The 27,495-nt window shown below is 37.7% G+C and overlaps 1 protein-coding gene across 1 annotated transcript; it reads right to left on the bottom strand.

The window, feature by feature from the left end:
- Positions 1-1,189: 1,189 nt before the first annotated feature.
- LOC146730151 (thioredoxin-like protein 1) lies at positions 1,190-26,979 on the bottom strand. Its single transcript, XM_085494667.1, has 8 exons — positions 26,722-26,979; positions 19,686-19,782; positions 17,004-17,174; positions 14,627-14,749; positions 13,492-13,661; positions 6,792-6,870; positions 4,770-4,877; positions 1,190-3,042 (listed from the first exon to the last, which is right to left on the bottom strand). The coding sequence occupies exons 1-8, from the start codon at positions 26,823-26,825 to the stop codon at positions 3,013-3,015; spliced, it is 882 nt and encodes a 293-aa protein (XP_085350793.1). The 5' UTR covers positions 26,826-26,979; the 3' UTR covers positions 1,190-3,012.
- Between the last annotated feature and the right edge of the window lie 516 nt (positions 26,980-27,495).

Raw genomic sequence — 27,495 nt, 5'->3', positions numbered from 1 at the left:
TGCTTTGCACTGCAAGTACACAAACGGCGACATACAGTATTCAAAATCCATTTAATGCTATATTTGACTTCTTATCAAATGCATCACTGTGGTTCATTAATTATTATACATCTGTCACCGTAACGCCATAAGTTACAGCATGCCGTAATTTTGCGGTATTTTACAGGGTATTTTCATCCTACCATACAAGGAAATGTGAATTCCAAATATAGAATGATTATGCGCAAGCGTCCTCTAATAATAAAAACAAACATGGCTGCCACCAGGGTGTATCCTTGGAAGGAAAAGATGTATAATAAGATTACGAGGATACCTCAAAGTATGCACTCAGACAGTACACTGCCACATTGACCTCTACTGCGAGTCTGTCGATACTCTAGCTGTACTGTTTTCGTGCATACTTTCAGGTATCCATGTAATAACCTCATAGTATATTAAATAAATAGGTTAATAAAGAATTAAGGTATGTTTATTTGATTGCAATATCAACAGTTTATACAAGAAACCAATAAAATGCATAAGACGGCATTCTGTAAATTGCATCAATGTTCAGAAAGAAGATTTGTTGATTGTCATTAGCAGTATAGATTTTGCAAAGGTATTTTAAAGTTTATCTTTGCGAGCCAAGTTAAACTTATTCGGGCACTGCCTAACCACTATACCTCAGAAGATCTTGTTCTGGCAATGTGTATTGAAGTGAAATTCAACATCCTGTAATTTTGGTTGATTTCCATTGCTATATGCTACACACGTTTTAGAGCTGCATCCAGTCAGATTTATGCAAAAATATGTAAAGCTACTAACTCAACATGTCAATTGAAAAGTACATTTAAATCAGCCTTGCAAAAAAAGGCAATGGTCTTAGAGGATGTGTCATATTTGACACAAGTGTTCCACCCACGCAACATCTACGAGTACAAAACTCAAACACATGCTGTACGACGACCATCACTTTTCAAAGTTAAAAAGTTTTTAGACCACAGTGGCATATTTTTATAGCATTCCCACAAATAGCGAGGAAAGTGTTCAAAGCATTCAACAATTTAAAACATGTGAAGATAATGAGTGATTTATTTCGTACACTGTAGCCTACTGCACTCTTTGGCGACATACAATTAGTTTGTTATAGTGAAATGTTCACTATAATGAATCACATAATACATTGGATTTGTTGTGAGCAGGAGACATGTTATGTGTTCATTATAAAAATGTTTATTATATTGAGGTTACAGTGTATTTAATTTTGTGCTTACTTTTGAGAATTGTTTCAATCCAGGATCCTCAAAATACTCCCCTAAATTAATGCCATTGAATATGTTACAGTACTAGATTTTATAAAAGTAATGTCAAATATTTTCGCCAACATACTCAAATAGGTAATCTAAAATACAGTGAAAATAAATTGCATGCAAAACAACAAAATCCTTTTCAATGAAAATTAATCCCAGCTATAATAAAGTATTTTACAATATATGAAATGAGAAAGACATTTCTATTTAATCCAATTTGATACATTTATTAAAACTGGCAAAATAACCATTGCAGTTATGATACAAAAGTACACTTGAATTGATGGCATCAGTGTACACAAGAAGTGATGATGCATTTGTGTACACGTAAAAGAATCGTACAGATATTTAACACAAAACAAATGACTCGTACAGATGTGTACCCATGAATTGATGATGCACCAAAGTACACATAAATTGATGATCTGTGTGCCCTTCTAAGCCAATCACAGACACAGATTCTTTGTGATGTAACTCGTTATACTCATTTCCTGCAGCGTCACTGATTCAATAGAAAATCATACATTGAAAAGGGCACCTTGCAATTTTATCGAAGAAAATTGACATTCTTAAACAAAAAAATGAAGGAAATTATGAACCACAATGAAGAGCTGTCTCCCCACAATCAACAATCTGACTTCATATTTTGACTGAAGACACCAACAAAATCAACTCTATTAGTGAGACAACAAGTGTGCATACGAATTGCACCAGAAATGATGGCATAAGAGAACAAGAATCCTGACGGTCAAATTTGCTCCGCTGTCCTAAAAAACAGTGTGTCAAATCAAGTAGTGCACACCCATAAGTCAAAGCGAAGTAAACCCACACAAAAGTAGTTTGGTACTGGCTGTTAATAACATGCCAACATTTGATCAAAAATTATAATGTTATAATTAAAATTGATAAGAAAAATAATATATACCTCAAATATCAAAGCAATCATTCTGGTGGTTTTCAAGAAGGTGAAATTATCATTTTGTACAAAAAATGACAAAAATATTTGCTAAAAATAGAAAATTGTAAATATCATCCCGAAATGAACAAATCTGGCAGAGATTCACCCAAGGTGAACATACTGTGTATCAAGGCAATTAGGTTCGTAGTTTTCAAGAAGTTGTCGGAAATATTTTTTTTTACCCAAAAAGACAATAAAATGTCTACATACCAAGTATCAAAGCAAGTGAGCCGGTAGATTTCAAGAAGAAATAGAAAATAACATATTTTACCAAAAATGCCAAAAAACTATTCGCCAAAATATTAAAGATATTGTAACAAAATGAACAAATTTAACAAAGGTCCACCAAAGTAACCTACAAACCAAGTATCAAACCAATTTAGTTGGTAGTTTTCAAGAAGAAGATGAAAATGTAACTGTTGACGAACAGACGATGGATGACAACAGCCAATCAACTGATATGAACAGATCTGATCTTCATCTATGACGACAACAGAGCAAAAAACGTGGAATCAAGTCATATTAAAATAACCATAAATATCAAATTAGTAGTACTGTGAAATACTTTATTTTAGCTGGAATTGATTTTCGCTGAAAAAACTTTTTGGGTGTTTTGTATGGAAATAATTTTCACTGATTTTTTACTTGTCGAATGTAAAATATAGGAAAAAAGGTATATTCGCTGGATTTTATTTTCACTGAATCATTCCTTCAGCGAAAATAAAGTATTTTACAGTAATTCAGATTCACTGCGGTAATGCATCATCAATGACTTTCTCCTTTCTTGCCAGCTACCTGTGGAGAAAGAGGAAAACATACATGAGAAATGGTACAACAGGTTAAAACCTGTTTATCACATAACCTATTTTGAGGGTTAAAACAGAAGTTTATACTTTACAGAATTATACTTACAAATGATATGCTAATTTATGCTAATTAGGTAGACATCTAAGCACATTGTTTATTAAATGAGCAGATATATTCATAGCAATATTGTTGCAAAATAAAATTTAAATTTAATAATTATTGAATCATTCTAGTAACAGTTGTTACCCGGAGTGAGATTCAGGATTTGGCTTTCAGACTGATGAACGTTTAGCATGTGTAGTATAAATCATCAGATTTAATGTGAAATATCAGTTACTGATATTAACAACCACATCAGACATAAGTGCACCCACCCAAGTCTACATCTGTGATAAAAATGACTTTTTAACTTTGACTCTCAAAGCTACTAGGCACTACTAAACATCAATCTACAAGACACTAAACTGCAATGTACCAGGCACTAAACTGCAATGTACCAGGCACTAAACTGCAATGTACCAGGCACTAAACTGCAATGTACCAGGCACTAAACTGCAATGTACCAGGCACTAAACTGCAATGTACCAGGCACTAAACTGCAATGTACCAGGCACTAAACTGCAATGTACCAGGCACTAAACTGCAATGTACCAGGCACTAAACTGCAATGTACCAGGCACTAAACTGCAATGTACCAGGCACTAAACTGCAATGTACCAGGCACTAAACTGCAATGTACCAGGCACTAAACTGCAATGTACCAGGCACTAAACTGCAATGTACCAGGCACTAAACTGCAATGTACCAGGCACTAAACTGCAATGTACCAGGCACTAAACTGCAATGTACCAGGCACTAAACTGCAATGTACCAGGCACTAAACTGCAATGTACCAGGCACTAAACTGCAATGTACCAGGCACTAAACTGCAATGTACCAGGCACTAAACTGCAATGTACCAGGCACTAAACTGCAATGTACCAGGCACTAAACTGCAATGTACCAGGCACTAAACTGCAATGTACCAGGCACTAAACTGCAATGTACCAGGCACTAAACTGCAATGTACCAGGCACTAAACTGCAATGTACCAGGCACTAAACTGCAATGTACCAGGCACTAAACTGCTCTGTACCATAAACTAAACTGCAATGTACCAGGCACTAAACTGCTCTGTACCATAAACTAAACTGCAATGTACCAGGCACTAAACTGCAATGTACCAGGCACTAAACTGCAATGTACCAGGCACTAAACTGCAATGTACCAGGCACTAAACTGCAATGTACCAGGCACTAAACTGCAATGTACCAGGCACTAAACTGCAATGTACCAGGCACTAAACTGCAATGTACCAGGCACTAAACTGCAATGTACCAGGCACTAAACTGCTCAGTACAAAGACACCAAAGTGAATTACATAAGGCCACAAGACACTCAAAATAAATACTTTGCTTAAAGACTACCAGGCTACTAATTTCATGTCTACTAGGAACCAAAATGAATAATAAATCGCCGCCAGACACTAAAAGCCAAAAAAAAACATTCTTTAAAGCTACCAGGCACTAAACTTAACTGCATAGAGCTACCAGACACTAGACACTAAACAAACTACATTGTACAAAGCTACCTAACATTAAATTACAAATCTATCTGACAGTAAACTGCAAATACACCAGATGGCAAATATACTTGATAGACAAACATAAACTTACTCTTTTAAAGTCACTCATATTTGTTGCTGCTTGAACAGGACTTCCTATGAAACTCAAATGTTGAATAATTGTGGTGTCCTCACCACCTTGATTATCTGCCACAAATAACTGAAAAGTAAAAATACATAGATAATGAAAAAGCTGTTGATATGCCATTCACCATGACAACATGCAGATCACATCATGAATATTGTACCAATATCCCATGCCCCATGCACAAGTCAGCACTGAACCGGTATCTGATATCACCAGTCCTGAACCAGTATCTGATATCACCAGTCCTGAACCAGTATCTGATATCACCAGTCTAGAACCAGTATTTGATATCACCAGTCCAGAACCAGTATTTGATATCACCAGTCCTGAACCAGTATCCGATATCACCAGTCCTGAACCAGTATCCGATATCACCAGTCTAGAACCAGTATCCGATATCACCAGTCTAGAACCGGTATCTGATATCACCAGTCTAGAACCGGTATCTGATATCACCAGTCTAGAACCGGTATCTGATATCACCAGTCTAGAACCGGTATCTGATATCACCAGTCTAGAACCGGTATCTGATATCACCAATCCTGAACCAGTATCTGATAACACCAGTCCTGAACCAGTATCTGATAACACCAGTCCTGAACCAGTATCTGATAACACCAGTCCTGAACCAGTATCTGATAACACCAGTCCTGAACCAGTATCTGATAACACCAGTCCTGAACCAGTATCTGATAACACCAATCCTGAACCAGTATCCGATATCACCAGTCCTGAACCAGTATCCGATATCACCAGTCCTGAACCAGTATCTGATATCACCAGTCCTGAATTAGTATCGGATATCACCAGTCCTGAACCAGTATCTGATATCACCAGTCCTGAACCAGTATCTGATATCACCAGTCCTGAACCAGTATCTGATGTCACCAGTCCTGAACTAGTATCTGATATCACCAGTCCTGAACCGGTATCAGATCGGATATCACCAGTCCTGAACCAGTATCTGATATCACCAGTCCTGAACTAGTATCTGATATCACCAGTCCTGAACCAGTATCGGATATCACCAGTCCTGAACCAGTATCTGATATCACCAGTCCTGAACCAGTATCTGATATCACCAGTCCTGAACCAGTATCTGATATCACCAGTCCTGAACCAGTATCTGGATATCACCAGTCCTGAACCAGTATCTGGATATCACCAGTCCTGAACCAGTATCTGATATCACCAGTCCTGAACCAGTATCTGATATCACCAGTCCTGAACCAGTATCTGATATCACCAGTCCTGAACCAGTATCTGATATCACCAGTCCTGAACCAGTATCTGATATCACCAGTCCTGAACCAGTATCTGATATCACCAGTCCTGAACCAGTATCTGATATCACCAGTCCTGAACCAGTATCGGATATCACCAGTCCTGAACCAGTATCGGATATCACCAGTCTAGAACCAGTATCTGATATCACCAGTCTAGAACCAGTATCTGATATCACCAGTCCTGAACCAGTATCTGATATCACCAGTCCTGAACCAGTATCTGATATCACCAGCCCTGAACCAGTATCTGATATCACCAGTCCTGAACCAGTATCTGATATCACCAGTCCTGAACCAGTATCTGATATCACCAGTCCTGAACCAGTATCTGATATCACCAGTCCTGAACCAGTATCTGATATCACCAGTCCTGAACCAGTATCTGATATCACCAGTCCTGAACCAGTATCTGATATCACCAGTCCTGAACCAGTATCTGATATCACCAGTCCTGAACCAGTATCTGATATCACCAGTCCTGAACCAGTATCTGATATCACCAGTCCTGAACCAGTATCTGATATCACCAGTCCTGAACCAGTATCTGATATCACCAGTCCTGAACCAGTATCTGATATCACCAGTCTAGAACCAGTATTTGATATCACCAGTCCTGAATATCTTTTTTACTGGACCAGTACCAAAAACCTTCTACACTATATTGTACCCAATACTCTCTTCTGTTCGTTTTAAGACTCACCGTAACGCTTTGAACATTTTGTAGTTTGACATACTTGAGTTGAATAATAGCATCTTCCGTCACATCTTCTCTTGTTAATCTAAACAAAAGAACACATAATCCTTAATAATAAGATTACTGTGGAAACTTTACTTTCGTTGGAATTAATTTTCACTGAAAAGGCTTTTTGTATGGAATTTATTCACACTGTTTTTTGATGAGTTTAATGTGAACTATAGGAAAAAAAGTATATTCGCTGGATTTTATTTTCCCGGAATCATCCCTTCAGTGAAAATAGCGAAAATAAATTCCAAGCAAAAATAAAGTATTCTACAGTAGTTCATGACAGTGTTTCTCAACCTATGTTATATCATTAACTTATTCGCCACCAGACGTTCTTTAATATTTCTAAAAATGAAACCTGATTTTGGAGCCAAAAGACTAAATTCCAGTCAATTTTCAGTTTCACTCAAAAAAAAAATTTGTACCAATCTTCTGAAGGGAAGTGCAGACTATTTTGTGATGAAAGAAAAGAATTGGTGGTGAAAAGGTTAAAGGGCGGTAGTCGTCGTGCCGCATCCTGTTCGATATGAGACTCATAACGACGTATATAACGCGTGTAAAATACATTGTTTGTTTATATGAAATTAAATACATTGTTTGTTTACATGCGCGACAACCACCGCGCTTGAATGTTTCTCATACATGGAAATTATTATTATAAGTTAAGGGATACAAATCAGAAATTGAGATCACCAGATAAAAAGAATTTAAAAAAATTAATATTGTATGGTTATTCACTTGAATTTCATAATAGATGCTTCATATACATAAACCAGAACGTCAATGACGTAGATGCTCATTCGGAATTTGGATATGAGAGTAGAAACTTTTAGCTGCTTTTGTTTTTTTATTTTCCTGTTAGTCTTGAATTGACATATTGTCATAGGAAAAACCAATGGTGCTGCGTAGATGGAGTCATCATTATGTGTAGTTAGCATCTGTACGAGTTAAAGTGTAGTAAGAAGACCTTCTAAGGTAAAGTGTGAATATAGGTTGTGCCCAGAAACTTTGACCATTTAGGGGGAAAGTAGATGAAATAAAGGTTGTCAAATCAAATGAACCCTTATTAAAACAAGCGACCTGACGCTCACAATAGCTTCGCTGTCTCCATAGAGCTTGGTGATGATAATTGAAAAGGTTATTGAATGACTCTTACAGTGGGTAAATGTAAATAGAGCTAAATGAACAAATCTAACAAAATCTATGCAAGGTATACAAACAAAGTGATTGTGTTTCAAGAAAAAGTCGAAAATAACATAAAATGAGGCAACATAAAATGAACAAATCAGACAAAAATCGTAAACGCTGAATTTAAAATCGCTCCGTATCACTCATCATTGACAACGCTTAGGCAGAAAAAAAATCTTGTGTTTTCAGTAACGGGCCCCCAAAAGATAGGGCAAGGTGTTTTTTTTAATGGATCTCCGCAAGTCTGTGCATAGTCTATTCACTATGTTATTGTAACATTGCATAATAATAGTCTGATTAACTAGCATAGCACTACTTAGAAAAACAAAAAAAAACTTTTATTTTTGTACCAATGTCATACAATAGGATATTTTGAATTATCTTTTAAAAAAAAAATTAAACCAAAAACATTTTGGTGTAAAAACAAACTTTCAATCTAATGTTTGTGTTTAAAAAAATAAAAATGAAAAAAATACAATGCATTACCATGTTTCAAAATTACTGTTTTCAAAAAGTTTAATCTACTGACTGCTAATAAAATAATTATTTTGTCACATTGCCTGATGGGTACTGAGGACAAAAGTCACAGGAAGTACACATGCTGCCATGCTGAGTTGTTTTTTCAGGGAGCTTTCTTCTGCAGCTCCGGGTTTTCAAAATTCTGGAATCTTTTTTTTTTTTTACATCATGCCTTTTATTGATGGTGATGTTCTGCATTCGACATCGTAAACGCTGAATTTAAAATTGCATTTCATATAACCGACAATAATATCGATGGATAACAACAACAACACCTTTAGTTAGTCATTCGATGTATGGACGTATGATGATCACCTTTACATTTCCTACAGGTGAAGAGTGAACGACACTGTTTTACACAATGTTTGTCTAAACAATTAAAACAGAGTTTATTACGTCTGACAATGTCTAAGCGGGATTCACGTGTACTTACGGTTTGGCAATCGTTCGACGAATGCTGGCTTTTACAGTAGCTGCAGAGTCGCGGAATAAATCGTGATTTCGCTGATCGAGTTGCAGATTTACTGTAAGTGTTGAGTTGTGGGAGGCGGTGAATTTAATCCATGGTTGGCGGTCGTCACTGGTGGGTTTGAAGGGCTGTGTTGAGTCGAACCGTGAAACGCGGATATTTCATGGCGGTTGTTTTGAATGGCCTGCGTCGTCATGTTGAATGCGGCATGGAGGTAATACCTCCATGAACGCGGCGACTGATGAGTGGTACGTGTCCGGGTTGAGAATATTGTTTTCATGTCCGACATTGAGAACACGTATTTCTTGAAGCATGCATTCACTTAGCGTGGCTAATGTCCAGTCCTTGTTACCGTTCAAACGTATCAGTTGTTGTTGAAAATTAAGCGGTAGTTTTGAAAACATCGGGATTTCAAAGCTCGTACTGTTGTTTCTAATGCGTTATGAAATTCCCGTAAACTTGTTGCATTGTAATCCGGTGGTGGTTGGGACCATAGAGATTTCATATGTGCATTGATGATTCCTCGAGGTTGACCATATCTATCGTGTAACAAGTCGAATGCGAGTTTGTAGTTCTTGGCGGTGCTTGGAAATCTGTTGATCAATCGTTTGGCTTCACCATCTACGTAGTTTCTGAGGTACGTGAATGTTTGAATATCGGATATATGAGGGTCGTTGTGGACAGCGGCTTTGAAATTATCAATGAATTCAGCCCAAGTGAGTAGATTGCCGTGAAAAGTGGGTACATTTGTATTTCTAAATGCGGAAGACAAACCGACTTGCAGTGGGTTTGTTGATCCGGTTGTAGGGAGGCCATGTTGTGATCGAGGGGTGCTTGTTGGATGACTGGTTGTTGAAATTGAATAGTCTGGAATTCTTCGACAAACATCGAAAGTCAAGTGAAGCGGGCGATTATTTCGACTTCATATGACTCAGTCTCGGTAAATTCGACGTGGTCTTCATTGTAATAATCGATGACTTGTTGGTCCGCGTTGACTAGCGCTGATAGCCGGTTGTCGTCAGCTAATTTTCGTGCGAGTATTTCCCGGTACACGTTGTTTTTGTCATTGGCATCGGGGTACTGCGTGATTAGCTCTTCAATCGGTGTGAGGACGGCTTGTAGTTGTGCCCCTGCTTTGTTCCTCCGTTGAATTAGTTGCGTTGCTCTTGGGATAACGATGATTAACTTGAAAGTTGGAATGAATCGTGGATATTCCCTGGAAGTTGACTGGTAGATGAATCAATCGACTCGCAGAATCCTGGTTTCTTGGCACCAAATTTGTGGGGATAGCCACAGTCAGCTGGCGCACACGTGATAATAAAATAAATACGATATTTACTATATGGGGGCCGCCATCTTAAATGACGCATAAAACTGAATAAGAGACAAGTTGTGAAACGCGTTTTTCAGATTCCTACAAATCAGGACAAAAATACCAATCTTTCACAAAAATACGGTCCGTTGGGGTTATATTAAGCCAACCAATAACAAAATTCGGCCGAATTCGTCGTTTTGGTGTGGAAAAATCCCTTGCATACAAACACCTAATTACGCGAAGAACCTGGAACACTAAGCCGGAGTATTTGAAACTAAAAATTGGCATTCCAGCACAGTAGCCAATCAGCGACGGCCTAACGCTTAGATGACAATTTCGGTTTCAAATATCCAGGCTTAGTGTTCGAGGTTCTTCGCGTAATTAGGTGTTCGTATGTGTCACACCCATAAGTTGCCTAAAACTAGATAAGCTCAAATCACAGGTGGACAGATAGGGACAATTTATATGAAGGGCAACTAACTGGTATCTCTGCAATAACAACCAGGGATCTCTTACTCCGGTCGAGACAATTCGACAGTCCAGTGGTAAATCGAGGTAACGACGTACATCGAATATTATAATCAAGGAGACATTCACACCATTAATTAACGACGCAGACAGGACAAGTAAACAACAACTTCTATTCAATATTCATAAAGGTGAACCAAGGTCAACAGTGGGCACATATAATTATTTGTACATAACACAATAATTGGCACCTTGCTCACTGGAGTATAAACTAACAATAGTATGGTAATAAACACTACAAATGCATGAATCGGCAGTAATACACACAATAAGAATCACTTCCGGTTGACAGAATTAACAGCAATGTTCATCACAATAATTACTAAAGTTGTATAACTCAATAGTTAAATACACAATGTCCATCAATATACATGTAGCGTAAACACAACAATAACTATAGTGCTATGAAAATCTCGTTAGGTAAATACAACAACAGTTAACTGGTACAACAACTCAATAAAATTCTGCATGAACTTTAGTACAACGTACAGCCTGATAAAACTATACGTGCCATGAGTATACTAACAGTAAAAGCCCTAACCCTAGTTAACTGATTACATGTAACCTCTAATTAATATTCACTTCAGACGAACATCACACAGATACACACAATCTTTGCTGTCTTGTAGGGCACAACACACGAAATTGCTAACTTTAACAACAAGCCAAACGAAAAACGTCCCTCCAAGCGCGAAGATTCAAACATACAAAAATCATACAGTCGCGCGTGTACATGTGAGTAACGGAACTGTTCGAAATCGTATGACAGTTTGCACAAAGTTAACTTTTGTTAGTCAATAACGAGTGTCAAACCTGATCTTCAAGTTCCTTACGGTAGCGGCGAGTCCCTCAGTGGCGTACTGGTGTCGATCACGTCAAAGTAGCGGCGAAACCCTCACAACTGTAGCGACGGAGAGTAGGTCCCCTTTGACTTTTAAGTAGCCTCACGCGCGTACAGTAGTTTCACAAACTTGACAAAACCAGTTCACTTCACTCGCCCACAACTGCTTCTATCAGTCGTTCGACTCAAAATACTCTGGCCCCACGGGTACCTGTCACTCAGCAGGGACTTCAACTCACAGTCCCATCGGCGATGGCCTTTTCTGGTCGCGCTGATCGGTTCAGGCCGCGTTTCAACCAGTCAACTCGGGACGGCGTGGTTCCACTTAACGAACAGCCATTGTTCCCCTCGTCTTCACTACGCTGACGTCATCCGTTCCACGAAGTGATCACGTGATACTCGCATGTCAAATGCATTCACTCAGGAGCCAAAATAAGTTTCATAACTCCATTACGGCTATCCCTGTTAGTATAGTGTATGCAAAAAGCACATCCACACAAATCACTGCATGTCATGTCCGTCTGACAATCTATAAAATGTTCTAATTACACAATAAAAATACAACTCAATGGCGTCAAATTTACCAGGCGACATATGCAAGGGATTTTTCCACACCAAAACGACGAATTCGACCGAATTTTGTTATTGGTTGTCCTGATTTGTAAGAATCTGAAAAACGCGTTTCACAACTTGTCTCTTATTTAGTTTTATGCGTCATTCAAGATGGCGGCCCTCATATAGTAAATATCGCATTTATTTTATTATATCAGATGTGCGCCAGCTGACTGTGGGGATAGCCAAGAAGATCCACATGTGCGACCGCAACGATCATTTTAAATTTCGTGATAACGAGCGCATTGTGGGAGAAATATTAACTGCGCATGTGCACAAGTAGAGCGCTGCTGATTGCGCTAAGCATTCTGGGTAATTCCATTAGAAAACGTGTGGGGGAGGTTTAAAATCAATGTATCAAGAAAGAAAGAATGCACCCATTGACTGCCTAAATGAACTGTATTCTCATGAAAACATACAGATATATCACAAATAGCTAACCTAGAATCAGTGAATGGCATCCTTATTCATGGATTTTGTAATTTCTGGACGACAGACGCCTCGCCATGGCATAGGCTCATCAGGCCTTAAGGCCGGATGAGCCAAAAATTGCATTTATTGTTATTGCTTTGATGTGTCTAATTACTGACAGCAATTATTCCAATTTAGTCTCCATAGTATTTTTTCAAATTTTATGACCCCCCCCCCCCCCTCACATGACAAAAGTGGGAGCCAAGCCAAAAATGTGGTACCGTGCGGGATCACATAGGCTAATTACGTATCTTAAGCAGTGAGATCTGATTGGGCGCGCCTCGAAACAAGGCGCCCAGTCAGCTTGGACGAACCAAATTATAAAACAAAATTCCACTTCCTGTTTTTGTCGCTATGATAACATCCTCCCCACACAAAACTGCATTGATTTCCTGTACCTGATGAGGCTCGAGGGCACCAACACCGAAAACTTTCGCAATTTTATCATCCCAAATATCACGATTCATGGGCACCGCCATTTTGTTTAAAATGAAACGCTAAAGAGGGTTTTGTAACGCGCTGACTGATTAGACAATGATTAGCTGCAACTGAATTCTGGGGGCGCTGTTAGAATACGCATATTTGATGGTCGTTCTGCCAAGGTCTGTTTAGAGGCTTGGCCAAATACTTAGACCTTGGCCAGCAAAGATGCTTGTATTGCCAATAAATACATCTTTGGAAGTTGAATATGTCGTACCATAAATAGTATACTTACGAAAGTATCTGTAGAGGTTCATAACTTTCCGCTTTGTCAAAATCTAATGTATGGGGCTGATTTATAAACAATTTGACATTCTTTGGTGCTTTGTCCATTTCATCAGGATTACCGTGTATTTTGATCGAATGTAACTTTACAGGTTGGTTGAATGCCAAGTGTAAGATTAACTGAAAGTAAAACAGAAATACAGTGTTACATCAGTAAAATGAAGTTAAACAATTTTCTTTAAAACACAGCTGGAAAGTTGGTACTGTAAAATACTTTATTTTACATGGAATTAATTTTTGCTAAAAAGACATTTAGGCCGTATAAGATGAATATAAAGTGTAAATCCAAGAGAAAGTAAACAACTTTACAGTAGTATGTTTAATATTTGGAAGTCCTCAATTCATGGAAATTCTGTGGGGCAATGATGAATATACCGATTACTGGTAGCAGGGGTTTTTCTAGAAAAAAACTGCAAGAGGGAGCACTGTAATTCAGCGCCGCCCTCAAATGGTTTTTGATAATTCTAAGTTGAAATGGAGCATTCTATGGCTTCCTTGAGGCCAAAATTACTATCAGACAGGTCACAGTTGATCCCTGGTCAGTCAGAATTTTATGGTTGCCAGAGGATCTGCTCCCCAGGGTAAGGGGGGCATGGCCATGGCATGAGGGCGCTGCGCCCCTGTTCCCTTGTTTAAAAAAAATCCCTGCTGGTAGCATAGTGGTAGTTGATTGATAGACCCACCCCCCCGCCTCTTAGGCTGAACACCAAAAAGGGTTAACCCCTACCTCGGGTGAGTGCGCTACAGACTCAAAATGGGAGGGGAAATTTCACTGGCCGAGATTCATTCACTAACGAATGTGGCTAACCCTCTTCTTAGGATCTTTGGTTAAGATATACAGGACTGAGGTGCTTGTGTTCAACCGAGCCTGGTTGACAAAAGATAGCGCATTAAAATTGCCATTTGATAGAGGGATGGCCGCACAACCCTGTCATGTAATACAAACATGAATATGGCTTCTGTGGCAAAGATGTGTCAGCACAAGTTTGCAATTTGCACATAAAAAAAGTTAGTTAGGAGAGACAACAGTGATTTTCAATGGTTCAATGTAATATTGTCAAATAGAAAGTCAATAATAATCTTACCTGCTCATCACAATCAGATTCTAAGTATTTCCCACCTTTCTTGAAACAATCAACATAATCACAGTCATCACTTTGGTTGAGGCATTCACTTCCGCCTTTCTCAATCATAGACATTAAATCTATCTGTAAAGAAAACAAACAGACTAGTTACAATTTGCAAGCATTGAATTTAAACCCATTCTGATTTTTTTTTCTGTGAAGTATAAATATTAACTTAAGCAATTTATGTGTTTATGTGAAAGATCACCCACTGCATAAGATCATGCATACACAAATGATAAATACTGTAGAATACTTTATTTTCGCTTAAAATTAATTTCCGCTATTTTTGCTAAAGGAATGATTCAGTGAAAAATAAAATCCAGCGAATATACCCTTTTTCCTATATTTTACATTCAACTCGTCAAAAATCAGTAAAAATAAATTCCATACAAAACACACAAAAAAGTCAGTCTTTTCAGTGAAAATTAATTCCAGCTAAAGAAAATTTTACAGTACTGACAAAATAATTAGGTTTCTATCAACCAAATTGCAACACCTTAGATGAAGCCAACATTTTATGACAGTTCCTAAAATCTGTATGTGATTGTGCAGGGTTCTCCCCAGAAAAAATGCATAGCGCCGGGGCTAATTTGCATAATAATTTGCATATCATTTACATATCTTTCCTTCATTGATTAACAGAACTTATTTACAATTATGAATATTAGTGAGCTCAGTCACAGGGCAAATATTTTTTTTAATGGAATCAACACATTATGTTTCACAATTTAGAAGAGTTTGAAACATTCTCGAAATACAAATGCTGCAGACTAAAAACAAACACAAATAAATTATTGTTGCAATTTAATTGTTTTGTAAAACGTTGAAGGAAACGCATTCAAAACGTTAAGCACGATTTATGTTCACGAATCTCATAATTTTATTCACTCCAAAAACATTCTCCTTCAAAAAAATCGATCACGTAATTAATTGACGTATTGTTGTAATTTATTATTCGTACCATCAACTTCTAAAACGTTTACAATTACAGTAATGAGCGAACAAATAAAGCTTCAAAACGATCATCAAAGTTACGACGTGACATAACTTACTTGGCCATGTTATACACCAGTTATAGCAATAATTCCTCAACAAATTTAACTTTTTTTTTTATATGAAATGTAAGTAAAATCCGACTTATTTTTATCGGGAGCGATTATTTTTGATCACTTGATCGCTTCGGTAAAAAAAACCAGACCCGCCATGATGTTTGTGAAACATTAGCATGTGTCCTTTGACCCGATGGGTCAAGAATGCCATAAACCAATCAAAATGCCGCATGGTAATGCCGGTAGAACCCGAAGTTTTCCGAATGGTAGTGATCATAAAGATTACATTGCGGAAGTAAAGCGATGTCGTAGCACGATGTGTTGGCATCGATTTCAATTGACAACTGCATGATAGCTTTCGAAATAGGTGATTTGCAATTTTTAAAAGGTAAATTAGGTCTTGAAAGAAGAGTTTTTACATGATTCGCAATGATAACAGTTCAAATGTATTTTACCAAATAACGCAATAAACACGTTGTTTTTTTCTTGAGTAGCGTGAACTGATCGTGAACTCCGATTTGACCATGTTATATCGAGGTGGAATTGATTTTGAAATAATTTTAGCTTTCAATCTAAAGACTGTGTCTATCGCAGAAAGTATTTACTTACAAACAAAGAGGTGCTAATTCCACAAATTTGACTAGCCGCTACGTATCGTGCGACTAGGTCTATTGTTTATAAATTATAATCCACGACTGACAGGACGTAATTATACTAACAATCAGACAATAGTCCTCGCATTTCCGTGGTGGTCACTAATTTTGAGTGACGGTCGGGGCCGACCGACGTGGCGAACAAAGATTTTTCACATCTGATATTGGCATGTCAAATATGAAATCAAGCGCCGAGGTGGGAACACATAGCGCCGAGGTCCCAAGTGAAGCGCCGAGATTCACAGGTATAGCGCCACGGACCTCGGCGCTAAAAAGCCCTGGGGAGAACCCTGATTGTGTCAGAAGAAACTGTATATAACGTCAGTTAAATTGAATGGATTCTGATTGCATCAACTTTAAATTAAAACCAACATCTTTTGCTGTCTTGTACACCCCCACAGCTTAACTGAATTTTAATTTTGCCATGGAAGAGCATCCACAAAATGATATTTTGTTTTTAACACAGAATCCCACCACGGAATGTGTGCAATTTTGTTTGATTTCACAAATAGTCAATACAAATTTATAGTGGAAACTCCGCCATGGTTTGAATTAAAGAGCCTTAAACTGTAAAGATGGAAAATTTCTAGCAGTGATTTTTTTGGGTGTCATGAAATGATTTACAGTACTCACATGGCCAGGAACCCCCGATTCCTCTGTCTCCTCAGGTTCACTACCGATCCATTGTTTAATTTTTGCTTCTAATCCCACAGGGTCAGCTCCTCGCAGTTCATCCAACTTTGTTTTATTACGAAAAAACATGAATGTTGGCATCGCCCTCACACCATTTCCATGCGCTGTATTCTGTAATGAATAAACATAACCTTACTGCACACTTTGGTTGCTAAGCAATCGTCCTAGACAGCCATCTGTCTACCAGTGATTTCAGACATTTTTGGCTACAAAATTTCATCTGACAGACTTAAAAGAAAAGTCAAGCCAAACAACATAATGACCCCTCAAGAAAAAGCTCCACAAATGTGGCAGTAGGAGAATGCAAATTACAGTTTTTTTATATCACTTTTCATTCTCTAGATATTCAAATTCTCATTAGTATTATGTAGTCAGCCATCTTGATTCTCAGGCAAAGGATTATGGGTAATGTATGACATAGAATCTGTTGTCAGAAATTGAAAAATTTTCAACAATTAAAAATGTACATAAAACAGAAGTTACCGGTATATACCACATGAACAACCACAGTACAATCTGGAAGTAAGTTAACTACAAAGTTGGATAGTCTTTTTCATGAAAAGTATCAATGTCATTAAAGCGGGAGGGTCGTCACCTGCGCACGCATGGGAATTGAGTCCCAAGCGACAACACACCCTGTTGCAATAACAACACACCCTGAAAATGCAAAGGCTCATGGGTACGCTTGTTTGTAAACAATGACACGCTATGGCCATCTGACGCATGCACAGGTGACAATTCCCCCGCTTTAATAATTTCAACTTATTCTTTGTAATATTTACCAGTGTTACTAATACGAGACATATTTACACAGATTATTATTTCGATATGTAGTCGTTTTGAAAGCACGCCAAGCTAGCTTTAAAGCGAGGGAGTTGTCACCTGCGCATGCGTCAGATGGCCATAGCGTGTCATTTTTTACAAACAAGCGTCTACCCTTTGCATTTTTAGCATGTGTTGTTATCGTCGCTTGGGACTCGCAGGTGACGATCCTCCCACTTTAAACCAGCTTATTACAAACTAAATGTTAAGTTATACTCAGGTCATACTGTTGAAATATGCATAGCATTAACCAACTTAACATTTAGCTGGTTCAAAGCAAGCTTAGCTTACTTGGAAAGCTATGTCTCGTATTAACAAAATAGGTACCTGTCAATACTACAAAGAATAAGTGGAGATCATTAACAATGATGATCACATTAAAATTAAAAGTTTTTGTGAAAAGACAAATTTAGCCGAGTGCCAACTGGGAAGTTAAAGTGCGGTAGTCGTTGCGCTGCGCATGTGCCACATTTGTGTTGATAAACATTGATTTTCCCACAATCCAATGCGCTCTTCAAATGGAAATCACAAGTATGAGGTTTGATGTGACCTGGGCGCGACTTGCACTGATTACCGCTGGTGACTCCTCGATACCTCGATTAAAAGTTTTTGTGAAAAAACGAATCTATTTAGTGTCACCAAGGAAGTTAAAGTGCGGTAGTCGTTGCGCTGCGCATGTGCCACATTTGTGTTGATAAACATTTATTTTCCCACAATCCAATGCGCTCTTTAAATGGAAAACACAAGTATGAGGTTTGATGTGACCTGGGCGCGACTTGCACTGATTACCGCTGGTGACTCCTCGATACCTTCGAATAACATGAAAAATACTTAATTAAAGTTTGCAAACATCTCTGTTCGTACTCGTTGATCTGCGCAACAGTCAAAGTCGCCATCTTTGTTTATACAAGACCCATATATCTCGCACATGCACAGCGCGACGACTACCGCGCTTTAAGTTCTGCACAGACTGTATGTGTTTTTTTTCAAAATTTCGACATTGAAAAACCATATCAAAACTATGACAAAAACAATAACATAATGTTCATCTTGGTTGTCATTCTGGAATATTCAAAAATTCATGTTTCTATAATACAATGTTGATAATCCCCCAAATAATTGAGTACAATAGTTGCGTTCACGCACAGCTCCTTAGCACTGACTAAGAGGTCAAATCCCTTAGCCCATGCTAAGAAAACGTGCGTGAACGCTTAGCACGAGCAAAAGAATGCTAAGTATTGGGTCAAATTTGATTCGATTTTAAGATGCTGCACAGACCCTGAGCACTAGCTAACAAAGACTAAGTGTACGCGAAAGCTTAGCCCAGGGGTATATGCAACTTTCTCATTTCCAAAATGGCAACTGAGCTCAGTGTGTACAAAACTTCGTTCCCTCGCAAAAACTGGAGCGACGAAGAGACCAGAGGCTTTACTGAGTATATGGAAAGACAGCGAAATCTTGAGACAGTTGGACTCCTCGTCGAGAAACAGAAAAAATGTTTACCAGGACATGCAAGCTAAATTAGAAGGATTTTTTGTAAACAGCAGCTTAAGATGACAGACTGATGGCGCCTCTTATCCCGTGCTAAGAACTGGCCCTCCCAGTGCGTGAACGCAATTGGGCCTTCTCGAAATGCAAATATGTGAGATAAGCCTTAATCAGCTTAAATTTTAGCCCGTTCTTCGTGTAATGTGAACACAACTAATGGTATCATCTGTTGATTTTAGACTTGCAGAATATCCCTGTACGCTAACAATGCTGGACAATGGATGTTTTTTAAACAGTATTAATTTTACAGACCTGACATTGATCAACATCGACTTTAAGGAAGACAGCAGTAGGATATTTAGTACTGAGTTGAGCAAATACAGGTGCTATTCGTTGACAAGGACCACACCTACAAACAGTAAGACATACATAACATCCCATTAATCAACAATACCCAAAAAAACAACCAGTCTAGTAGACCAGTACAACTAGAAATTGACACTCCCCAAAAATAAGGACTTTTCAATTCAAAACGTTTCATAGTTTTTCGGTTGTGGCTTTTTTTCAACGGTAGACATTTGGGCATCAAATGTTTAAATGTTTTTAAAATGATTTTAAATAATATATTCTTGAGCCTTCACACATGTAAGCATTAATATTAAAATTAAAAGGATCACAAGATACAGTAAGAGCATTAATTATTCACTTTTTTTTTTATTTCACTATTTTCGCTGATACGTAAAGCTTGCTAAATTAAATGAACATGTAAAATAACAAAAGAACTCTTGTTTCCCAACCAAGTACATGAACTTAAAACCCAGTGAAATTGTTCAAAACATCAAAATCGTGAAATTAAATGTCACTGAAAATTAATGGTTTTACAGTATAAATAATTACATAAATATTTTCCACGTTACAAGCACAGAATGTTTACATTTACAATCTGTACCTTACAAACACAGTTGATTTATATTCAATTACTAAAAAGCCCTATGTTACAAGCAAGAATATTTATAATTTGTCTCTTTTTTCCTGAAACATTCTTTTTTTTTTAAAAAAAACAGGGCTGAAACATTTGGGTCGAAAAATTCACGGCCAAAACATAATATACCGGTAATCCCTTATAACTTGATTGAACATGACAAATTAGGATCAAATTTGACACTACATGATCCAAAAAACATAGATTATGTCTCAACTATTGTAAAATCCTTTATTTTAGCTGGAATTGATTTTTGCTGAAAAAAACGTTTTGGGTGTTTTGTATGGAATTTATTTTCACTGGTTTTTGACAAGTTGAATGTAAAATATAGGAAAAAAGGTATATTCGCTGGATTTTATTTATAATGAATCATTCCTTCAGCTGAAACAGTGAAAATTAATTCCAAGCGAAAATAAAGTATTTTACAGTATGTAGACTGGCAGTTGTTACCAATGTTTCCAGTGGTGACTCTTTTCAATAACAGATTGTCTATGTTCATGTATGCTGAATATTTCATGACAGTGTTGTTCATCCTCTGATTGAGAACACTTTCTTAGATCATGTAACTATAAAGACAGTGAAATACCACTGTCTATGAAGTTTCTTTACGCAATTAGTTTTAAAAAACACAATACCGATACATCAAATTTGTTAATGAATTAGCTTCTACTGAGCATGATGTGTTGTGTTTTTCTGTTTTAAAATCCAATCGACGATGATCTTTTTTTTCTTGGATGCTGTAATGAATGTAAAGTTTTCTTGCAGTTCAGACTTGATCTTACATGCCAATAGACCACTTGCTAATGCACTCCAATTCCAATGATATGAATACTGCAAAGACGTGTTGCCGTATTTGATTGTGTTTTTGATTAAATGAATGGAACTGAACTGTGGGTAGTTTCAGCAGCACACAAATATGACACGGACAACCAGATTTCTAGACGTTCCGACCACGGTAAATAAAACTTACATTATGGCCCTAAACACATTGGTTGTTACCCTGGTATGAATTATATTTGATATGTGTTCATATCTAGTGTTAATATATTAAATGCACAACGAATGTATGGCTTTATTATTTACACCATATTTCTAAGTCTTTTGCAGTGCATATTTCATGATACAACACTTAGTATTTTTGATACAATGCAAAATAAGTTTGTTCATTCACTTGTCATCGTCTTTGTACTAATATCCCTGGTTGATTGACACCTGTGCATGTGGATGTGTGCAGTTAGCTGGCAAAGAATACACATTTTATACATTCTGTTTCAGCATAGACCCTCGAAAAGAGGGATGGGAAACTGCCGGCAAAGATCAAAGTAAGTGCGAGGAGTGTATGTACGATGTATCTTGGTACGAGAACTGTCTATTTATTTTTACTTAGTTGCTTATTGGCTGTAGCATATCCGCCTGATGTCACACTGTCAACAAAGAAGCTCCATCGGGGTACAGTCACTTCGCCCGAAATCCACTTCGCCTGAACTCCTTCGCCTGATTACCAGTTCGCCAGTTTTCCTTTTCGCTCGATTTACCGATGTTACACAGTAGGCCTACTGGGGGTTTCGATTTGAAATGTACATCTGGTAAAAAGCATAAAATCTACCATATGATCACATTTTAGTCAGGGTTTTCTTGCTGATGCAAACACTGCAATTCCTAATTTTCGAGTTGTTAGTTTTCTACAGAATTCCGCTAGAGGGCGCATCCAAAATACCCGGATGACGAGCCTGAGTGGGGTTGCTTTTATTGAAGTTCTGTATTCTTACATGCGTAAATCAATAGATTGGAAAAGCAAAAAAGTTCCAGAACTCCGCAAATTTCTTCAGGATCGTGGTATAACTTGCAGCAATGTTCGTAAAGCTAAACAATCGACGTCGTACTGTAGATCCGTGTAACGTACAAACTTGGCAAAAAAAAACTTCATACTTTGCCTTTGTTTAAAATAGCTGATATGTTCGCATATTTGTTGCATCGAAGTGACTGGACAACAGCCAGACTGAAAGAATATCAACTTGATAATGGTTATTTACTTTCCGTAAAGCTTCATCATGTGCAGAATAGTACAGAATTTATTTTCATTATGGCAGAGTGTATTCGGCAATGATCCATGAAAGAAAATCCTTACTAGTTTCTGGTGTTTGTAACTGTGTAGTGTGAGTTTGATTTAATATGATCCACCAGGCGATCAGCAGATGCAGTTATCATAAATGGACACACGTTTTTTCCTTCCGTAGTTATTTTAACTTCAACTTCGAAACTAATGGCATCATAAGGATTCTGAACAAGAAGATCGATGTGGGAATCGGCAACGAGCGAAATTTCCATCAAATCCGGCTCAATGTTTTCGTTTGCGCTCGTCTCGGGAAGCTGACAGAGTCTTCATTTTTCAATCGATGTATAACTGCGGTTGAAAGACCGCTGTCTCCAGTTATTGAACTAAAAAAATACTGGCGCAGGATGGAAAATGCTGTGAACAAACCCAGGAATATAGTTTGGCGTCCACTCAGGTTCCCGACGACGCATTTGAATCCACTGGCGTTGAGTATATTGCTTACAGCAAATTTCAACCCCACCACGAACGTTGAACGGACTGTCATCTGGGTACTTTGAGAACGCCCTCTATCGAATTTCGTGAGAAAAATAGTAACTCGGAAATTAGGAATTGATGTTCGCCATTGCGGGTAGTCATCCCCATTCACAATAGAGGGGTGGCCGACAGGCAATGGGACAAGTATGCATCGGCCGTCATACACAGATTTTTCACTTGTTTCACCATCGGTGTTTGAATAAAATACTTTCATAGTGGTGTCGTTGGCAGAATAATTTCAATCCGCACATTTTATGCAAAGATTGACCATTGACGGAATCTTTGTACGCCCTCCGGTGTTGGGAACTTGGAACACTAAGTAGTACCTAAAGCCAACCTCGGCGTTTATCAATCTAATAAAAATCACGACGTCGTTACCGTATTTTTAAAGTTTTAAATACAATTTATATAGTACCAATAATATATTATTTCCTCTTTTTTTACAGTCAGAGAAATGGTTAATGTTAAATGTAACTGGGAATTACCAATATTCAATAATATGTAACATTTGGTACTTTGAATTATGACAACGAGGCCATCGACTACGAATGAAAACCGAAGTTATTTTATCTGAATAATAAAACAGGTTTTATAATTGAAAGTGAGGTTATAACAGAGAGCATGAACACGCTTGTGGCACGACGAATATCAATAGTACATTCATTGTCATTGCAACCTGGTTTTTTTTTGAAAAAAAACCTTGCAACTTAGCACAGTATTTCCACATTTACTTTTACAACTGACTGTGTGGTACGTTTACACTATTTCCCTGTTATACAAGTCGTTAATCGACGCAATTACACCATGATTACTTTGAAATATGCCCGAAACTTAGCATAGTACATTAACATTTTTTTACATGTTCCCCTATTTATTTAGTCGTTAGCCGTTAACCGATGCAATTATTACACTGGTATAAAATGTGCGAATTAAAATTATTTTTACCGTACACAACAATGGAACTATTGTAACAGTATTTTATTAAAACGTCGATGGTGATTCACGAGTTTTATTAGTCAAGTTGATAAACACCGAGGTTGGCTTTAGATAAACGTAGTGTTCCAAGTTCCAAACACCAGAGGGCGTACCAAGGTTCAGTCAATGGTTGGACTTCGCATTTTCGTATAAAGTGCGCGAATTGAAATTATTTCTGCCAACGACACTACTGTTATAGTATTTTATCCAAACACCGATGGTGAAAAATCTGTATATGGCGGCCAAAACTACACATAGAACGTCGGTACGTTTACTTCCGGGACGTGGCAATAGCCACATTGTCTCCTGCCACGCCCGTGGCACGAGACACTCCGAAATAATAAATATTTCATTTCTTTTTTATCTTGTAGAGTCTAAAGATATTTACATATTGTGTCATAATTGAATAATGGTTTAACACTTGGTCATGGTGATATTTCAACGCACATATTACGTGCTATACGTGTATGACGAATGTGTGTATACAATAAATGTTACAATCAATATGTTGTCTGTTTCTTTCACTCATGTGTTGATTCCATTGACTTGTTCAATGGAAATATAAAAATAAAAATGTCATTGTTTACAAACAAGCGTCTACACATGAACCTTTGCATTTCAGCGTGTGTTGTTATCGTCGCTTGGGACTCAATTATCGTGCGTGCGCAGGTGACGACCCTCCCGCTTTAATCTTTTATAACAAAGGTGTACCGCTGTTAATGGGGTTTATCTCAGTGCTAATCTTTCATTACAAAGGTGTACCGCAACCTCCCTGAGTTCTTGAAATTAAAAAAAAATAACAAAAGCTGATATGCCCAGTGTAAAAATAAAAAGCATTTTAAAAGTTTGTGTACATGCATTTTACTATTTAAAAAACAAATTCATTGAAAACGGTAAATCACTTCATGGCGTAAAACTCGCATTTATTTCATTTTCAAGTGGGCACATCGCTTAAACCCTGGGCCCAATCATGAAAGTTGCTTTCAAATTTAATAGTTGCGAAACGATTAATTGTCTAACATGAAATCGACCACAGTCAACATTATCTAAAAAAGGCCTGACTAGTACATCGAATGTTCCTGACACGGTGTCTTTATTATAGAGATCACTGGCCTAAATAAAAGGTGGTTCTGCAATCAAGTAACAAAATATTTTGCCAATTACAAGAAGCAGCAGTCTAATTTGGACCGTTGTTTGCTGATGGTCGTTTTTAGAGACGAAAATAACAATTAACATTTTGTATAACTACTACGGTAGTATTTTCAATTTTCACAAGACAAATTTTCTTTTATTTTCAGGTCCCACTTTGTTTTATTCTGATGTCCGGAAAGAGCAAGAAAGATTACATCAGTGTGTTACATGGCATAAAGCAACTACTTCCAGAGGCCATCGCTCTTAGCGAGTGCATGGTAGATTTCGAAGAAGCGATGTGGAAAGCAATTCGAGATGTTTATCCTGCTGTGAACATTAAAGGGTGTGCGTTCCATTGAAAGCAGGCAGTCTGGAGACACATCCAGTCTGCTGGCTTGCAAAGAGCCTACATGGAGGATGAAGCAACATTCAAGCTGCTTCGTAAAGTGATGTCCCTCTCGTGTTTGCCAGCGGAAGTTATTCCAGACATGTTTCCTAGACTTAGAAGACAGGCAACCACTAGAAGACTCGAGGAGGTATGTATCAAATTTAATAATCAGTACAACAGTAGTGTAGTGTAGCAGTGCACAAGTTACATTAATAATGGCCAATATACATAACAATGAAGGCAAACAATAACATATTGCAGTCAACTTGATATACGGTATGCCACATTTTTTCTGTTTAGGTGTGGACTTCTGTTTATAAATTATATGGTAGGTCACGACTCGGTTAGCCTTGTCAACTGGTTCGTAACCAGTCTTGTGATTGGTTGTTGACAAATACTGAACAGGCCACGCCTCCAACGGTGTCGTGCGTTCGGACGAACCGTTAGGAATTCCTAAATGGAGTCAATTTGTGTAGTTTTCTTGATTTATTCTGCAGTTATCGGTAAAATGTAGGTAAGGCTTTGGCGAAATTCGAAGGAGCAACTAATATTCTTCAACCTGGTATTTTTTTTATATTTTACTTTATATTTTTTTCGAGTTTAAAAATGTGAGCTGGCTGGAGCCTTCATCCCTTGTCTATTTCTTACACTAGATACCAGCCGATACCCCCCCCCCCACTCATAGAGACTGCGTATTACAGTTGATTATAGTTCCTGGGCTCCCTGTGGTGAAACTGGGAAAACAAACACAATACTAGTAAAATATTTCAAAAGTTTTTCCTCAACTCAATTTGTTGAATTGTTGTAGCTCTGTGTTTTACCGATACATTCCTTCAAATAGTGTCGAATCCTCGGTCTATGCGACTTCTCAGGACTGTGGGGCCGAATGATCAGCGGAAGGAGGCCAACCTAAAGGACTGTACTCAGGGCTATTGCCATTGCAGGCTTGTATTTAACATGGTACAATTTGTGCTGCAATACAGAGTAAACTTTATCACTGATATCGATGGCCGGAAGTGAAGAAAATCATGACCATTCATTCATTCATTGGAACTTCAATCTGATCGTTACACCATGTTCGTTAGAACGATTTTTGTTTCATTTGTTTCGTTTTGACTGAAAGAAGATCATGGACATATAGAAGAGCTATCACAAACACTGCTTTACCGTTATATATTTATTTATTTTTTAGGAAAGAGAGACTTATTTCGTCCGTTTGTTGTTATCAATTTTGATGAATCATGATAACTACATGTATTAAAATAGTTGAACTCAAGCTTACCACGACGCTGTGAAGTCGACAACAACCAGTTTTTCTCCAGCATTTGCCAACTCGACTTGAAACTGTGCATCTTCCTGAACCACTCGAATGCTGTTATCCGCCATTTCGATCCACAAACAGGGGCAGATACTTTATCTGTCCCAAGAACTATTGATGCCGGTTCAAAATGTGTATAACACGGCTTCCGCAACAAAATGGCGGCCTCCAGTATGGCGCATGCGTATCACGAAGGACATGGGGCGAACTCCCAAAATGCCGTTCGACGCCGGAAGTTCAACATGTGTGGCGTCGATCATTATTATAAGTCCCAATCGGTCCAAACATCGCAACATATGCAAAGCAATGGTATATCAAGTAATATTTGTAAAACATGACATTTTTTGTTTATGTTTTGATCCCTTTTGGGTTGAAGTTTTATTAATATATGGGTACGATGCATTAGAGATTACTGTTTATTTACTTTTATTTACAAACAAAAAAACGTTTTTTGAGATCAGTGGAAAAATTGGGAATAATTGTTAATATATATAAGTATTTGGGCTCTGCATATAATAATGTGTTCCGGTTAGGATAACAAAATTAACATTTCCGGGTTTTTATTGTAGTCTTTAATAATTGATAATTAGGTCACGTGCACCACTCTCCCCCTATGACTACAGAAGCACTAAGGGTGAGTATATTATTTTACAGTTGATATTTATAAAAAAAAAAACATTTGAAACCAAATATTTGCGCACGTGACCAAAAATTCGTGTGTATAAATTCGATGGTAGT

The sequence above is a fragment of the Saccoglossus kowalevskii genome, chromosome 20, assembly GCF_978046115.1.
Source record: "Saccoglossus kowalevskii chromosome 20, keSacKowa6.1, whole genome shotgun sequence".
NCBI lineage: Eukaryota > Metazoa > Hemichordata > Enteropneusta > Harrimaniidae > Saccoglossus > Saccoglossus kowalevskii.
Note: the sequence above shows the minus strand (reverse complement) of the source record. Positions and strands in the feature narration are given on the sequence as shown.

Coding starts and splice junctions, on each gene's coding strand:
- LOC146730151 (XM_085494667.1), bottom strand. CDS start 26,825: ATGGCGGATAACAGCATTCGAGTGGTTCAGGAAGATGCACAGTTTCAA. Junction 13,662..14,626: donor AATCTGATTGTGATGAGCAG/GTAAGATTATTA, acceptor TTTTACTTTCAG/TTAATCTTACACTTGGCATT. Junction 6,871..13,491: donor GAACCTCTACAGATACTTTC/GTAAGTATACTA, acceptor TCTTTTGTTTAG/ATTAACAAGAGAAGATGTGA.